This window comes from Drosophila erecta, unplaced genomic scaffold (genome assembly GCF_003286155.1).
Source record: "Drosophila erecta strain 14021-0224.00,06,07 unplaced genomic scaffold, DereRS2 tig00000152-arrow-arrow-pilon, whole genome shotgun sequence".
Classification (NCBI taxonomy): Eukaryota; Metazoa; Arthropoda; class Insecta; order Diptera; family Drosophilidae; genus Drosophila; species Drosophila erecta.
The window spans coordinates 1,386,698-1,404,167 of NW_020825211.1; the positions used below are offsets into that span (position 1 = coordinate 1,386,698).

At 46.2% G+C, this 17,470-nt stretch overlaps 3 protein-coding genes across 11 annotated transcripts in view; 2 read left to right on the forward strand and 1 right to left on the reverse strand.

Annotated features, from left to right (window-relative positions):
• LOC6551453 (mucin-5AC) overlaps positions 1-12,808 on the forward strand; it is a 34,548-nt gene extending 21,740 nt beyond the window's left edge. For 2 of the 9 annotated variants that reach the window (XM_026982727.1, XM_026982728.1), the window contains exons 11-14: positions 2,006-4,870; positions 9,247-9,742; positions 11,461-11,808; positions 11,867-12,808. In XM_026982727.1, the coding sequence (XP_026838528.1) occupies positions 2,006-4,870; positions 9,247-9,742; positions 11,461-11,808; positions 11,867-12,390 (4,233 nt within the window). In that variant the 3' untranslated portion in view covers positions 12,391-12,808. Of the gene's footprint in view, positions 1-167; positions 6,710-9,246; positions 9,743-11,460; positions 11,809-11,866 lie in introns of those variants that run through there. The other 7 variants (XM_026982732.1, XM_026982734.1, XM_026982729.1 and 4 more) reach the window with 6 other exon arrangements.
• A 37-nt stretch (positions 12,809-12,845) lies between these two features.
• On the reverse strand, positions 12,846-14,999 carry LOC6551451 (vitellogenin-2). Its single transcript, XM_001977240.3, has 2 exons — positions 14,269-14,999; positions 12,846-14,205 (listed from the first exon to the last, which is right to left on the reverse strand). The coding sequence occupies exons 1-2, from the start codon at positions 14,552-14,554 to the stop codon at positions 13,112-13,114; spliced, it is 1,380 nt and encodes a 459-aa protein (XP_001977276.1). The 5' UTR covers positions 14,555-14,999; the 3' UTR covers positions 12,846-13,111.
• Positions 15,000-15,446: 447 nt separating this feature from the next.
• Positions 15,447-17,349, forward strand: LOC6551450 (vitellogenin-1). The gene is made up of 2 exons (XM_001977239.3): positions 15,447-15,988; positions 16,058-17,349. The coding sequence occupies exons 1-2, from the start codon at positions 15,769-15,771 to the stop codon at positions 17,155-17,157; spliced, it is 1,320 nt and encodes a 439-aa protein (XP_001977275.1). The 5' UTR covers positions 15,447-15,768; the 3' UTR covers positions 17,158-17,349.
• The last annotated feature ends 121 nt before the right edge of the window (positions 17,350-17,470 follow it).

Genomic DNA, 17,470 nt, shown 5'->3' on the forward strand with positions numbered 1-17,470 from the left:
GTAAGTATTTTCATTTGTCTCAAGTTAAAATATGGAAAGAAAAATAATGCAAATACAAGTGCTATGCCAAATGGAGGCAAAGCACTTTTGATTGCATTTCATTTCCTGGCAGCATAGGTGTTATGTCGAAAAAGAAAACTAATTGAAAAACATCTTATTTATTTAAGGTAATGACAATGAAGAAGAGTTAAAGGTGGAATCAACCACAAGACGCCTCTACGCCGGCTTGAATAGACTGAGAGGCAGGGGAAGCACCACCACAACCACCGAGGAAGCTACTGATTCAACCACCGAAGCAGCAACCACAACATCCAAAAGTACAAGGCAACCTTATGTGGGCATTAGTCGCAGAGTTACAACTACAACGACCACTGAGAAGCCAGCGGAAAGTAGTACTGAATATAATGCAAGCGAAGATGAAGAAACGGAGTCCACCACTTTAACTCCTGAACAGGAGGTAAACGATGATGTCGAAGGAAATAAGGTTGCAATCAAGGAAACAGAAGACCCGATTGGCGAGCAAGCTCCCGAAGAGGCTGAAGACGACACCACTGAAGAACCCGAACTGGAAGCCTATATAGACGATGACAATGAAATCCCCCAGGAAGAAAGCGGACCTAGAACAGAAACCACATCGACATCAACCACAACGACCACCAGTGCACCAGCAAGCACCACCTCACGTCGTCAATTGGTAATTCGTCGCCGTTTTAATAGCACCATAACAACAACCACTACGGTTGCCCCAGATGCCGATGACAATCTCGCGAATGAGATCGATCCAAATGATACGGAGAGTTCAACACCAAAAACGGCAACTACAACTCCATCGAGGCGGCAACTTTTAATACGCCGACGCTTCAATGCGACCAACGGTCCAACAACAACGACGACTGCAAATCCCAGTGCCGACAATGAAATAGATCAGGGCGAGCCAAAAAGCACAACGCGTCGAACGATTCTGTCACGTCGGCGATTTAATCCGACTTCCAGCACAGCAACCACGCCGGGATCAACGAACGCCGACGAGATAAGCACTCGACGTCCGTATGCGGCCTTGAACCGCTCACGTAACCGCTTCACAACACCGCAAACCACAACAACCGACGGTGGGGAGGACGGCGATGAGGATGACGATGAGGATGAGGATGAGGAAGAGGAGCAACCGGCACCGCCACGTGCTGTCTTCCTTCAAACAAACCGCCATCGCGCTCTGAAACCCACTCCCGATGAAGAGGAAGATGCTGCAGCCGCGGTGCCAGCACGTAAGCCACCCAATTATGCCGCACGTCGCACCACCGCAGCACCACTGAGAGTGAGCTCCAGTACGCGGCGAAATCTGGTGGCAATCAATAGGAATCTTTACCACCGCGCAGAAGAAATAGACGAGGAACAGGCCGAGGAGGAGTACGACGAGAACGAGGATGGGAATGATGATGAGGATCAGGAAGAATCTATAGATCCCCAAGTCACAAGCACCACCGCACGCTCACGACTAAGTCAACTGCTGGCCAACAGGCAAAGACAGCCACTCAGGACCACCACTCAAAGACAGAATACAGATACAGAAACTGACTCGGACAACGGAGATGAAAACGATGAGGAAGATAACGATAGCTCCGCCGAGGTATCGAACAGTAACCGCACACTAAACCACAGCAATACTTTGGGGGGTGGCACCACTAACCTTAACAATCTTACTAACCGTAGCACCGCACTGAATGTAGCTAGTCAACGTAGTAACAGCACCGTAGCCAATTATATTAATCGATTCAAGTCAAACAGTTACACAAACAGAATCAAACCAGTCACAGTCACAGCTAATATTAAGGCAGATAGTACAGATAAGGATAATGATAATGATAATGATGGAGATGATGATGATGATAACGATGGTAACGATGATGATAATGATGCTAGTCTAGAGAATGAGGGGGAGGAGAAAACGAGTGGGGCTGGTTTGAATGCCTTAGGTAATGATGTTAATTCCACACGACGCTTTCAGAATCGATATCAATTGAGCCGCACCAGAGGCAGCACCACCAACACGACCCCAACTACAACACAACAAGCCCAAACAACAACCACCGCCAGACGATTGACGTTTGGGGGCCGTCAGCGCGCCCAGGTAACTAAACTAACCCTAGTCGATGAGCAGACTGAAGAGACCGAGACTAAGGGTGATGCCCGCGAAGAGGACAAGGAGGAGGAGGAGGAGGAAGACTCCAACGCAACCACAACCACAACAACAACCACAACCACCAGCAGACCAACACCGAAGCGCATACGTGTGCTTAAATTCCGCAGACCCTTAAATAGCAATAGCAATAGTACCACCAATGTAGATAGCACCACTAATAGCGCCACTGACACTAACCCAGACACCATCACAGCCACACCAACAACAGCAGGTCAAAGCACCACCACCAGCAACAACGACACCACAAGCACCACCGGCAACAAGCGTTTCCGCAAGATTGTTCGCAAATTGAGGCCTGTGGACTCAAGTACTGCGGCTAGTGTGGATAATTCCGATGAAACCACCCGTAAACCTTTCGTTCCCAGCCACACCAGATTTGCTGATCACGAGAATGACCTTGTCAATCTCCGCCAGCGGATCAAGGAGCAGCAAGCACGTGGTGAGCCACAGGATGGAGTAATTAGCAATCGATATAAGACCCTCGGCCAAAAGGACGATCAGGATGTGTCGGATTTGCAAAAGTTGAGGGACAAAGTAAAGGCAGAGCAGGCGAGGGGAGAAGGAGAACAGGGCGTGATCAACGATCGTCTGAAGAAGCTTCTGGCCGAGAAGGGCTCGAGCACCTCCAGCCAAAGAGAAGAATCTTCAACTGATAGTGACTCTTCGTCGGTTTCTTCGGCCAGACCCTTCTTCAAACGAAAACTGGTGGCACGTAGACCCTACACACCACCCTCGGCCACTGGTGGCACCACAAAGGCTCCACTGACCTTTAGCACCACCCGACCCACGGCGAAATTCGTGCGCAGGAAGAACGGAAGATTTGATCCCTTCAACTCGAGTGTTCGCAATCGTGGCGAGGGCTTTGTGAGAAGTGATCCGCGCGGATCCAGATTGCCTGGAGCCGATCGCTTCAAGTCTCAGGGAAACAGCGAAGATGATGAAGAAGTGGAAGAGCGACACGAGCAACCACTGCAGAATCAGTTTGCAACCACTTTGCGAAGACCTTTTGTCCCGAAGACGCGACCAGTATTGGAGAAGTCCAAGCCTCAAGAGGAAGATGAAGCAGAAGACAGCGAGGAGGAAGACGAGGAGGAGGATTCCGAGGAAGATGGGGACGAAGAAGAGGATGAAGAAGAAGAGGAGGAGAAGCCGGAGGGAGAAGAGGAGAGTGCACAAGAGGATAACAAACCGAAGATAAGCTCCTCTTACAAACCGAAAGATAATCGAGCTCCACCGGGTAGTCGTCCAACATTTGGAACCACCGGAAGTGGGTCACCACCAACCGCATCCGGAAATGTACCCTTCAATCCCCGCAATCGCCCATCAAGCTCGGCCAATGCAAGTAACACACCAACCAACCGCTTTGGCACCACAAAGCGACCCCGTGTGGTTAACCGACCGCCGGGAGTGGCTTCACCCAACTTGACCTTGAAACCCGTGGCCAGTGATTATGAGCGCACCACACCACTGACGCCACTGAAACCGGCGCCATTTATACCCAGCAATAACAGGAGTTACGAGAGGAAGTATTCGGGTCCATCCACAGAGGCCGCGGAGACGGCCAGCGAGAATTCTCTGATAGAAGATTTGAATATCGATGCCCTGAATGCGAGAAACAAGAAGATCTTTGACAAGCACAGTAAAAAGCATCCGGCTCTGAAGCCCAAGGTGGTTAAGGTGGAATCCGAGACGGGATTAGAGGTGGAAACCGGTACGGAGGTGGCGGTGGAAGAAGAAACCACCGAGGAGGAGCAGCAGGAGCAGGGCTTTGTGACCACCACACCAAGTACACCACCACCACCACCATCACCAGCACCACCCAGCACACAGTCAGACACAGCCACCACCACAGACACGCCACCAGAAACTGAAACAGAAACTGAAACTGAAACAGAAACTGAAACAGAAACCGAAACTGAAACAGAAACTGAAAATGTAACCGAAACTGAAACAGCGACCAATGCTAATGAAGCCACTTCCATCAATTCACAGGATCAAACCATCTCGAGCACCACTCAAGCAACACCGCCGGCCACTACCTTGTTGCATGTGTTCACCCTCCTCGAGGGTGAGGGTCAAGAAGAGGAGCCCACGACCAGAAGGCCAACGGTTCGCCTCTATCCCACCATACAAACGGAAGTGGTGCCCAAGCACAAGGTAGTCGAGATCAATCGCATTGTCGAGATTAATTCCAAACAGGCCAAGGCTGCTCAAAGGAAATCAAAGGCGAATAATGACTTTGGCATCTTGATGGTGGAGTCCCTGCCCCACGTGGAGCAGCTGGGCGAGATCAGTGTGGTGAAATATGTCCACTTGGTGGATGGCAGTGACATTCAGATCAACGATGGGCACAGCACAGTGGCGGACTACACGCCCACCGAGCCCACATCGGCGGCTCAAAGTCCTGCCTCGCTGCCCGTAAGGAATTCTCTGCCAGAAACCGAAGGCGGTGACACCGATCGCAGTGGCAAGTCCTTGGTGCCTGAAGTTCTAACTGCCGCTTTGGAGACCTCGACCATTTCGCTGGAGGGCCTATTTGATTCGGCCAGAAAGGGCAAGCAACTGAGCAGCAATACAATCATTGGCGAAACGGAGGAGAGCACAACCATTGGCAGTAGCAGTAGTTCGGCCACCGAAACCGGGGAGACCACCACACCGGCACCAACTTACGTAAGACCCATTGTACCCCTCCTAAGACCCGAGTCCAATGAGTCCTCACCACTGGTCATTTCGATAGCCAACCTCGATCAGGTGATACTGAGCAAGGTGCAAAATAGTCAAACCACAGTGGCCCCTGAAGCTGCCAGCGACTCTAATTCCGCCTTCTCTGTGCGCCAGCCGCTGGTGGTGCAGGCGCCCATCGGCAGTGGTGGTCAGGAAATCAACATACTTAACGCTCAAGATCAGACAATCAATGGTGCTATTAGTGTGAACGATAATCCAGTTATACAAGCCACAACCAACACGCCAGATGACGATCAGGTGGCTGAAGAAACCACAATCTTTAGCATTGAAACGGCCACTGAGCTTACACAGCTTAACACACAGACAACAACTCCCAAAACAGAAGCCAACAGTGAAACACTAACAGCCATGCCAATTGGTGCTGTTATTATGGCTCAGTTTGGTCTAAACACACAATCAACAACCACTGTAGACAATGACATCCAACTAAATACTCAAACAACAAGCACAATTAGCAGTGGCGCTGTTAGTTCCGAAGCTATTGGTGGGGAAACACAAACAACAACCGCTGACAACGAGCGCCAAGAAAATACACAATCAACAGGCATAACGACAAGTGAGATTAGCAGTGGCGCTATTAGTTCCGACAACAACCACACAGGCACACAAACAACAGCCACCGGCAACAGTTCGGAAACTACACGCACCCAAACATCCACCACAATTAGCAGTGACACAATTAGTGAGCCCATTGATGGCAGCATCAATCTGAACACACAAACAACAACCACCACCAACAACAACAACACCACCAGCACCACCGCTGTGGGCAGCAAAGTTAGCGAGGCAGTTAGCTTTAGTTCCGAGACGAATGTGGTGCATCGCAAAAAGATGGGTCGCAAGGGGCGTGGCCGACGCCTGCGCAACCGTAAAACAACGACAACAACAACGACAACAACCACAGAAACGCCAACCACGGTGGAGGCGACATTTGATGACACCACCACAGTGGTGCCAGAATAGGTCACAAAAATTTCAAAAAACAAACACAAGAAACCAGAGAAAATCAGCGTAGTTAGTTATTTCTAGTCTTAGCCCTTATCCAGTCGCAAGATTTGCCAGTGAGAAGAGAATCTTCTGCGAGCTTAACCCTTTTGTTGCCGAACCGTAGATAATTGGCTGCGTTGCTTTGGCTTAACAACAACCACGGCGAAACAAATTAAGTAAAAAAAACATTTCGGCTGCTTTAATATTCTTTCCAAATTTCCAGTGCTGCTGCTTTTAATTCGAATACTCTACTATATATATTTTTTTTTTGCTATGTAAATTATTAAAACAATTCGTATTCTTCGAGCTGCCATACCCAAACGACAACAACACCCACACATTCATATCCACACTCACACACATATGTTCACACATGCAGATGCGAGAAGTCTTTCCTTGGTTCAAATATAGATATTCTAGAATATATTATTATCTGGAAACACAACGACCCTCAGTGGATACAAACATAATCAATTTGAAATAACTTTAAATGGCTTTTACCAGGCGCAGTTCTCTTTGAATTCTATCTCTTTCCGAATAATTTTTTCTTCACTTTCCTTCTCTACCCGAAATACTTTAAGTCTAGCTTTAGTTGTAAAATATTTATGCACAACAATAAAATAATGAACAAAAAGAAACGAACTATACAAATTATTATTGCCACAACAGAACACAAACAACTTCCCCCCACCTTAACACCCTGCAAATGTATATATAATACATATAGGATTTCAAATTGGGCAACTCGTGTACATAATTCGTTATACTTTTATTTTATAATCACTATTTTCTTGTTTTCATTACATTTTCAAGTTTTACATTGAAGATTTGCTTAGACGATCTTCGCATTACGTAACTTTACTTTTACTTTTTATGTATTGTAAAGCTAATTTTGTTTTATAAATTAATGGTTGAAGTTACAGATTTGTTTTCGATTCCCAGGCAGTTCCCAATGAAGTTTAGGTCGTGAGCATATTTTCATGACTGCATTTATTTGCGAAAACATGCTCTGAACTGTTTTGCTTGAATTGCAAAGGTTACAGAAAATAACTTTTCAATGGAAAAATTCTTCAGCGTGTTTTAAACAATTATAAATTCATTTACTTGCCCCTCTCCGTCCGCTTTTCGATGCTCTTTCAAATGTCACTTGTAGAATTGCTCGTTATGTGCTTAGTCATTAGCCTGGGCTTCTTTTGTTAAATGTCAGCCTGGCTCTATCGAGTTTTTTTGTGTGAAGCGGCTTTTGCCTCATGCCTATTCATAAGTGCACATGCACTGTGTCTGCCTGGATAATCGGTTTCAACTTTCGATGAGTCCGCAAGATGTGCGGAGTAGCAGGAAAACCAGCAAAAAATTGAAACAAAAAAGCATGAAATAAAAACGAGTTCAGCTAAAACAATTCGCAAATTGCTGAAAAAGAGAGAGAGGAACTCTGCAGACGAGACATGTTTCATAATCGCTTGCTGGTCTCCTCGGAACGATAATTGCCAAAAGTCAAATCACGCGCCGCATAACAAACGCGACTGACTGACAGGCGACACCAAAAAATCAGGTTGACAAAAAGTCGTAAACGAATTTTTCAACCGTTTTTTTTTTTATTTTTGTGTAAAGTGGGCTTGGAGATTTTTCGTTTTCAAAGTGCCCGTGAAATGAAAAATCCCACTTAAAAATAATAAAAAGTCGAGCCGCACAAAGCAAACAAAAGCGCAGACAATAAACAGAAACCATAAAAGAAGATCAAAGGTGTTGCACTCAGGGTAATAGGCTTTTGTCATCATCATTTTGTTGAAGAGTACGTACAAAAAATAAATAATAGGGAGTGTTTACAGAGACAAAGAGGTTAACGAAACGGGCCCAATGATATCATATAGGTGTGGAAATGTAATGCCACTTCAAAAAACTCAAACTTGTTAATAGGATTAGATACATTCCATTACATATGTTTATGTTATTATTTTTAAGGGGCAGCACTTTTTATTTTTATTGCTTTTTTTAACAACCAATGAATGGCAACCCTTCGCTTTTTTTTTATTTGCCCTTGAACAGCGGCACCCTTTTCTCGGACACTGCTTTCCTCGCCGCGTTCGTGTCTGGAGTCTTTCGTTTTGCCACTTTCACAATAAACCCATTGAGAAGGCAGCAAATCGGCGGACGACGCCCTGCACGCATCATCGCTCTTTGAGCTGACCAACTCTCTTGCACAATATTTAATCAAAAACCCAACCAGTTTGTGGGAGCCAAAAACCAGCCAACTGCGCATCTGCCAAAAGAAAAAAAGTGGGGAATGTTGGGGATTCAGATTACGCAATCGCATTGGCATGCGGTCGAATCGCATTGCCAGAGACCGAAGATACCATGCAGCATTACAGACGTCGATCTGCGGATCTGCTAATCGAAGAAGCCCATCAGCATTATGCAAGCACCGTGGCTGATGCGTATTTTTCCGGCACATTCATTATCTCGAAGGTGTCTGCGACATTGACACCAAAAATGTTCTCGCCAGCAACTCTCTCTGTTTTTGGTAGCGTCTAGGTTAAAATATATATTTAAATACCTTGCAAGCGTATTTTGAAAGGGATTTTAATTAATATAGAGTTTTATTAGTTTAGCTTATTCTTGCGGTTTACTGGCTGTTATTAAAAATGCGCTGGTTCTCCATCAAAGTAGTTTTCCATTAAGTTTACAAAATTCAATTTAGTATAATTACAGCCAATTCCACTTCAAGCTGTGCTCTGTATTGCTTTCAATGTCAACGAGATTGGTGGACAAAGCAAAACTAGCGCAAACTAATAGCCAAGCAAATAACTTGTTATGCCTGCGTGCTATTTATTTTGCACTCGAACGTCCTTCAATTAAAATGCCTGACTGCATTTTTGCGGTTGGTTGGCCCACTTAGCGGTCAACTTGATCTTGTCGAGATGGCGAGAGAAAGCACCTTTTGAAGGGTTTCCCTTACCAATTCCAAATTCCCGTTTCCCAATGCCCACTGCCCTAGGTGAAGTGAAACACAATACACAACAAACGCCAAACAGTACTAATTTATTTAAGGCTTTAGTAGATTTTCTTACGCTTAACCAATTCTTTAATATTATTAATATGATTTATTATTGTTTATAGCATGTAGCGCGCTTTTGAATTGTTGTTGACTGCACACCGGCGGAAAAAAAAGCACGAAAACAAAAATACGAAACACCAAACAGCGAGTTGCAAAAACGTTGAATATCTTTCAAATTCACGATATGCTAAAATGAGTGTTTATTTTTAATATAATTCCATGTGCCGCAAACGAACAACTATTGACTACCGACTGGCAGCTGCGACAACCAACGACTGGCAGCGTTTCGCGGCGACCGGTGTTGAGTGTCCGCCGGCGGATAATCAACTCGCCGACGTCGGCAGCGATTGAAACCACCACGCAGCAGCCAGCAGCAGAACCACCGACGACCTCCAAATACAACCGACTGCGCAGCAGACCCTCCGCAGCAGCAGCAGCGGCAGCAGCAACAACGACCACTGCAGCAGCAACAACAGCTTTCCCAGCAGCAACATCTGCTCCCGGTGGCAGAACCACCAGCAACATCTATCTGAGCAAACTGAAAGCCAAGAGCGGTGCTGCAGCAGCAGCAGCAGCAGCATCCGGCGAGGCAGCAACACTACAGCCAGCAACTAGCAACATCAGCAGCAGCAGCGGCAGCAATGACATCACACAAAAGCAACACAAGTTCCAGCCCGCCAGCTTTGCTCTGCGCCGCCAATTTCAAACGCGTCGGCTGACAACCTTCGCACCAGCGGCCAACGGCGAAGAAAGTGGTAAGTAAGCTTGGAATAATATTTAAATACATTATGAAACAATAGGATAAGCGAACGTACTTCATAACGGCCACAAACAAACCTGTCGAGCTCTGAGAAAAATCCATAATAATGATTTTTTGCCAAAAATTACCATATTTTTGGCAAAAACATTTATAATAATGGGCCCAAATATGGAATGGCATACATTGTTGAGCTCGTAATTACATTTCCAATCGAACTACGTTCAAAAATGGGAATGCTAATTTTTTGACTTTTTTTCAAGTTTTGATGATATTAATTGCCAAAAATTATTTTTCCGACTTTCCTACATAAAATAATCAGTTTTTTTGCCATAACTTTTAAAATAATTGTCAGAACATGGAATGTTATACGTCGATGCGCTCGCAATTAAATTTCCAATCGAACTGTGTTCAAAAATGGGAATGCTAATTTTTTGCCATTTTTATCAAATTTTGATGATGTTACCCCTTACAAAAAATGCAAAAATTGACCGAAAAATTAATTTTCCTAAATCCGTCAAAAAGTGACAGGGGTGGTTAGATTTGGTAATTAGCTGCTCAAAACAGTTATTCTTTCATCTTTACGATTATTTTTGGCCAAGTTATGATTAAAATGCCCATTTAAAATATTTCAATTTTTGCCAAAATCCGTTTTTTCGAATTTCGGTCATAAAATAATCAGTTTTTTGGCTATAACTTTTAAAATAATTGTCTGAACATGGAATGTTATACGTCGTTGAGCTCGTAATAAAATTTCCAATCGAACTGTGTTCAAAAATGGCAACGCTAATTTTTTGCCATTTTTTGCAAATTTTGATGATGCTACCCCTTACAAAAAATGCAAAAATTGACAAAAAAATTAATTTTTCTAAATCCGTCAAAAAATGATACGGGTCGTTAGTATTGGTAATTAGCTGCTTAAAACTGTTATTATTTCATCTCTGTGATCATTTTTGGCCAAGTTATGATTAAAATGCCCATTTAAAATATTTAGTTTTTGCCAAAACCCGTTTTTTCGAATTTCGGTCATAAAATAATCAGTTTTTTTGCCATAACTTTTAAAATAATTGTCAGAACATGGAATGTTATACGTCGATGCGCTCGCAATTAAATTTCCAATCGAACTGTGTTCAAAAATGGGAATGCTAATTTTTTGCCATTTTTATCAAATTTTGATGATGTTACCCCTTACAAAAAATGCAAAAATTGACCGAAAAATTAATTTTCCTAAATCCGTCAAAAAGTGACAGGGGTGGTTAGATTTGGTAATTAGCTGCTCAAAACAGTTATTCTTTCATCTTTACGATTATTTTTGGCCAAGTTATGATTAAAATGCCCATATAAAATATTTCAATTTTTGCCAAAATCCGTTTTTTCGAATTTCGGTCATAAAATAATCAGTTTTTTGGCTATAACTTTTAAAATAATTGTCTGAACATGGAATGTTATACCTCGATGCGCTCGCAATTAAATTTCCAATCGAACTGTGTTCAAAAATGGGAATGCTAATTTTTTGCCATTTTTTTCAAATTTTGATGGCAAAAAATGCAAAAAATTACCAAAAAAAATTAATTTTCCTAAATCCGTCAAAAATTGATATGGATCGTATTGGTAATTAGCTGTCAAATACAGTAATTCCTTTAGCTTTATTACATTTTCAACCGAGTTATGATAAAAAAATTATTATTTCATGTCATGATATTGTTTCCCCATTAGCCACCGAGGTGCCCAGAACCCAGAACCCTCTGTTCAAGCGCCGCCTCACCCTTATATCCACCACTCCGCCGTCCGCACGCACCACCAACCCACCAGTTTCGGGCCTGGAAACCACCACCACTCTGTATTTGAACGATGACGACGAGGATCAGGTGGCCAAGTCGAGCATTCACACGAGCCGCTTCAACCAGATACCAGAGCAGGTGCGTCCACGCGATGAATACGACTTGGCATTGCCACCGCAGCCACTGAAGAGCACCATAGCTAGCACCACAGCTAGCACCACAGCTGGCACCACAGCTAGCACTACTGTCAATCTACCATTACCAGTTATTGGCCAGGGAATCCGTAAGTGTATTATCAATCCATAATTGTTTGTATTTAACTGGGTGTAATATGACTGCAGGTCGCCAGTTGATCCCACGTCCTCGTCGGCCGCAGTCAACGACATCTACGCCACCCACCACGTCCACTTTGGGGTCATCTTTGAGGTCAACTACGCCGGCTGGACACTCGGCTCCTCCTCTCTCCCGTCGCCAGCAGAGTCGTCGTCGTCCGCATAAATACATCGAGGTTTACAGTCGTCCGCCGGCCAAGTCTGCCGTAATCTCGGCCACCTCAAGTAGTCAATTTCTGGATGAGGAATTCTCAGTGGGTCAAAGTCAGGTGGCCCAACGGCGACGCAGTGGCAGCATTCTGCCAACCAAAAGCGATCCCAAGGTGATCGTTCATGGTCATGGCATCATTGAGTGCCGGGCACAAGGAAATTTCCCGCATCCCCTAAACTGCAGGAAGTTTATATCCTGCGCCCGCTTCGAGGAGACCGGTGGAATCGTCGGATGGGAGTACACTTGTCCCAAGGGACTGACCTACGATGGCGTCGGCGGCATGTGCACCTGGTCGCCCTCGGATCAGCCATGCCGGGATTAGACTGATAAAAACAAAAAGAAACACAGCCCTAAATAAGCCTCTAAATCCATTAACCCATCCCATCTGGATACCCATTCGCATTGATAAAAAGAAAAAGAAACATCTATTCCCATTGCACCCCGTGTTGTATATGATTTTTCCAATTTGTGATTAGTTCTGATGAGGTTGTTGAAATCGAGACGGTGAATATGAGTGAAGCAAGTGGAAATTCTACGTTAATTATTCTTATTTAAGCTTAGTGATATCTCAACCCAATTTTTTTGCGCCTGCCAACTCAGTAGTAAGCAAGGAATATTGTCCGTAGTTCATCGTCCCATATATAGCGCCATATCTATATATGTGGTTGTGCGTATGTACGCTACATACCATAATGGATAATATGCTTTCTTTATCAAATAAACATATCATGTAATCCAAATGTTTGTCGTATGTATTTTTTTGTGCTACCTTTATGACCGCTATAAGCATTTAAAACTCTCAAACATTTCGATATGCATATGTTTTTATTGTGAATTGAACTGGGTTTGCTTCGTATATTGAACTGAACTCTTTCGAATGTTTAAAAATGCAAAGGTTTTTATTGTGAATTAAAAAACAAAGCTAGCTATACATAGTGGATGCAATTGGCAGAGGGATCTGCCGGATGAGGATGGGCTAGAGTGGTTCGCTCGCATGAGAGGTGTGCGATCTGGTTGTCATCGATGGATCACTGTGCGATGATCTACTGACGGCGGGAACCCTGGTTGGAGGAGGACTGGCGCCAGGGCTGGTGGACCTGGTGGAAGCCGGTCTGTTGCTGGGCGGGAGTGCTCTTGCCGAAGGGGCTCTTGGAGTTCACCTGCAGAATGTAGTCACCCTGCAGATCGAAATCGGTGGCGATGCCCATGTAGCTGCGCTTGCCATAGCCTTTGTTCTGCTTGTACTCCTGGTACGAGCTGGCGGCCACGGCGGGGAAGTTCCTCTCGTTTCCAGGACGCACTGACTCGGCAAAGTAGCGGGTGGCACGCATGGCGGCCTCGACCACATTATCGGCACCGGGCACTCCGGTCGAGGGTCCGTTGGGGAAGAAGTCCACGTTGGCCAATCGCTGGCTGGTACCCATGCCGTAGGCGGAGGTGTGGATGGCATCGACGAAGTCAGCATCACCACGGGCCAGTCCGGTCAGCCTCTCCTCGGGCTTGCCGTAGATCTTAGTGGGGTCCAGGGCGGTGATGCGGCGCAACTTGTGTCCGGTCTGGCGGGTGAACTGGCGTCCAGCCACTCCGGCAACATGGGCAGCGGGTCCAGAGCCAATCAGATGGATGATCTCCTGGGGCACGTTCACGGTGTTGGTCAGCTCAACCAGACGGTTGCCAATGATCTCGCCCAGACGCTCAATGTTCAGGGTGGCATACTGCTCAAAGTCCTCGATGGCATTGCCCAGCTGGATCACAATCAGGTCTCCGGTCTTGGTGTCATCCTGTTCACCGTTCTGCTGCCTGCGCTGCGTTTGCTGCTCCTCGCTGGAGCTCCTCTGGCGCTGATCCTCGCTGGAGTAATCGTTGGTCGGATAGGGCTGGAGGTTGTAACGCTGCTGGTAGGCCTGCACCAGTTTCCTGGTTGCCTTCTGCACTTGGGTGTTGGTCTCGGGCAGGCCCTGGATGAAGATGGTGACCTCATCGTCGCCGAATCTCTGCTGCCGCTTCACCTGCTCCACCAGAGTGTTCAGGTTGAACTCGATCCTTTGGCCGCGCTCGCCGACAATGTAGCCCTTGATTTGGCTGGGTTCCGGGGTGTAATCGGGCTGGAAGACATGGTTAAACTGGGACAGGTAGTCTGCGGGACAGGATATGGTATTATTGCATGATTGCGAGACATTTTAGAGCTGTTTGAACTTACAGAGATTGTCCAACAGCGTGGCGCCCTCCTCCAGGCTCATCTCCTGCAGCTTGTTAAGGGTAACCTGCTTCAGGTTGGGCAGCTCCTCGACTTGCCGTGGGTTGACCCAGTTGCTGGGCTGCTCCACATTGTCCAGGGAGTTGGATCGGCGACCGGAACGGCTGCCAGACTGGGTATTACCCATGGCGACCGCCAGAAGGCAGCCCAGAACGCAAAGGGTGCGCAGAGGATTCATTGTGGCTTCCAAGTTCGACTGTTTCAGACACCGTACCAAGTTGTACTGCATGCCCACTGCTCCGACTCAATGCATTTTATACCCCCTGGAATCGGTAGTATATACACACTATAATGCACGCGCCGGAAGCAATTGATTTCAGCAGCCGATTTCTGGATCAGCACAAATTGACTCGCAGCGTCAGTGATTTTGCAACACTTCTGATGAGCTCCATAATTTTGTTCCCCTTTTCTCTTTTTTTGGTATCCATCAGGTAATGGGAAACTTCTTTAACCAGCACTTTCATAACATAAACAAAAGGTGACATAGGGGTCTTGACAGGGGGGCACGACTTGAACTCATGCTCAGGTCAAGTCACAGCTTTTGTTTATAAAAAATACTTAGCAATTTTGGGCAATTTTTGAAGCTTATTAAAGTGTTCGCTTTCAGATTTTCTGGACTTTTCTTTGAGTTACGCAGATCGCCTTTGAAAGGCAGTGAAAAAGATATGTCCCTTTATATAAATATAGATACATTTTCAAGAAATAGCGTGGAGAACAGTATCACTTCGATCAAAGTGATACATTATAAACTGAATCCCGGATATTTGAATCATATCTCCTTGCAAAACGTGCCGTCATTTCTAAAGTCCATAATAACATATAAACTTATATGCAAGCCTTTACTATCTTGCCTTGGAAACTACAAACATTCCATACTTTCCGTATCAGTGGCAAAAATCTGGAATCAATGAACTGTCTTGGCCTTGAATTGAAAATGGAAAATTATGGACTTTAAAGTAGGCAAAAGGAAAGTGCCAAAGAAAAAATCAATAAAAACCATTTATAAAAACCATTTAAAAAACTACTGTCAATTTTTTATCTATTTTTATGCATTTTTTGATCAAATCCGGCGCACAACTACAATGTTGCAATCAGCGGAGCCTACAAAGTGGTTACAAATTAAAATAATCAGGCAGCAGCAGGTGCTGCTAAGTCATCAGTGGGGTCAGCTATAGGTAGGCCCCGTGTCTATTTTATATATACACTTTATTCCGCTACCGATAGCATATATACTCATCCGATTCCCAGGCACCCAAAATCCCTTACTCAGCACAAGTGGCCGATTAAAGCCTGACCCAGCGAAAAGAGTGTCGGAAAATGGGAAATCGCTCAGCGTAAATTGTGGTATATATACCGCCATCGTGGGATTTGGAAAGTCAGTTCAACTCGCTCAGTGTTGAAGTCGCATCCCGAGGACCGAATCCCGAATCCCGCATCCGAACCATGAACCCCATGAGAGTGCTGAGCCTTCTGGCTTGCCTGGCGGTCGCCGCCTTGGCCAAGCCCAATGGCCGTGTGGACAACTCCGTCAACCAGGCCCTGAAGCCCGCGCAGTGGCTCTCCGGATCCCAGCTGGAGGCCATTCCCGCCGTCGACGATTACACCATTGAGCGCCTGGAGAACATGAGCCTGGAGCGTGGCGCCGAGCTGCTGCAGCAAGTCTGTGAGTAATCCTAGACTCCGATATAAAAACCATTGAAAAAAATTATATTATATTATGTATACTTTGCAGACCACCTGTCGCAGATCAACCACAACGTTGAGCCCAACTATGTGCCCAGCGGCATCCAGGTCTATGTGCCCAAGCCCAATGGCGACAAGACCGTTGCTCCCCTGAACGAGATGATCCAGCGCCTGAAGCAGAGGCAGAACTTTGGCGAGGATGAGGTGACCATCATTGTGACCGGACTGCCCCAGACCACCGAGACCGTGAAGAAGGCGACCAGGAAGCTGGTGCAGGCCTACATGCAGCGCTACAATCTGCAGCAGCAGCACCAGCGTGGCCAGAACTACAACCAGGACTACCAGGATCAGAGCTACGAGCAGAGGAAGAACCAGAGGACCAGCAGCGAGGAGGACTACAGCGATGAGGCTAAGAACGCCAAAACCCAGAGCGGCGACATCATTGTGATCGATTTGGGCTCCAAACTGAACACCTACCAGCGTTATGCCATGCTCGATATCGAGAAGACCGGCGCCAAGATCGGCAAGTGGATCGTCCAGATGGTCAACGAGTTGGACATGCCCTTCGAAACCATTCACCTGATTGGCCAGAATGTGGGTGCCCATGTTGCCGGTGCCGCTGCCCAGGAATTCACCCGTCTCACCGGACAAAAGCTGCGCCGTGTCACCGGTCTGGATCCCTCCAAGATTGTGGCCAAGAGCAGGAACACCCTGACCGGTCTGGCTCGCGGTGATGCCGAATTCGTTGACGCCATCCACACCTCGGTCTACGGCATGGGCACTCCCATCCGTTCCGGAGATGTTGACTTCTATCCCAATGGACCTGCCGCCGGTGTTCCCGGAGCCAGCAACGTGGTCGAGGCCGCCATGCGTGCCACCCGCTACTTTGCCGAATCCGTGCGTCCCGGAAACGAGAGGAGCTTCCCCGCCGTGCCCGCCAACTCCCTGCAGCAGTACAAGCAGAACGATGGATTCGGCAAGCGCGCCTACATGGGCATCGATGCCGCCCACGATCTGGAGGGTGACTACATCCTGCAGGTGAACCCCAAGTCTCCCTTCGGACGCAACGCTCCCGCCCAGAAGCAGAGCAGCTACCACGGTGTCCACCAGACGTGGAACACCAACCAGGACAACAAGGACTACCAGTAAGGATGAGTCTGCTTACTCTGGACACCGGAATGGCAACTACCAACCAACAAACAACCAACCAACCAACCACACAAACACTGTAGTCCCTAAGTTGAACCCATATTGGCCCTTTTCTTGAGATTACCTAATCATGTAACGAGCACATCGCGAAATTCAGCAAATAAACGCTCGATAAAGAGCTTAAAAATAATATTCCAGCTTGTACATTTTTTGAGCAACTATATAGTACATCTTAAATCATTTAAGAACTACAAAAGTCTGAGAGGCCATCCCAAAATAGTCCCAAAATCGCAAATAAGGATGGTAGCTTGGT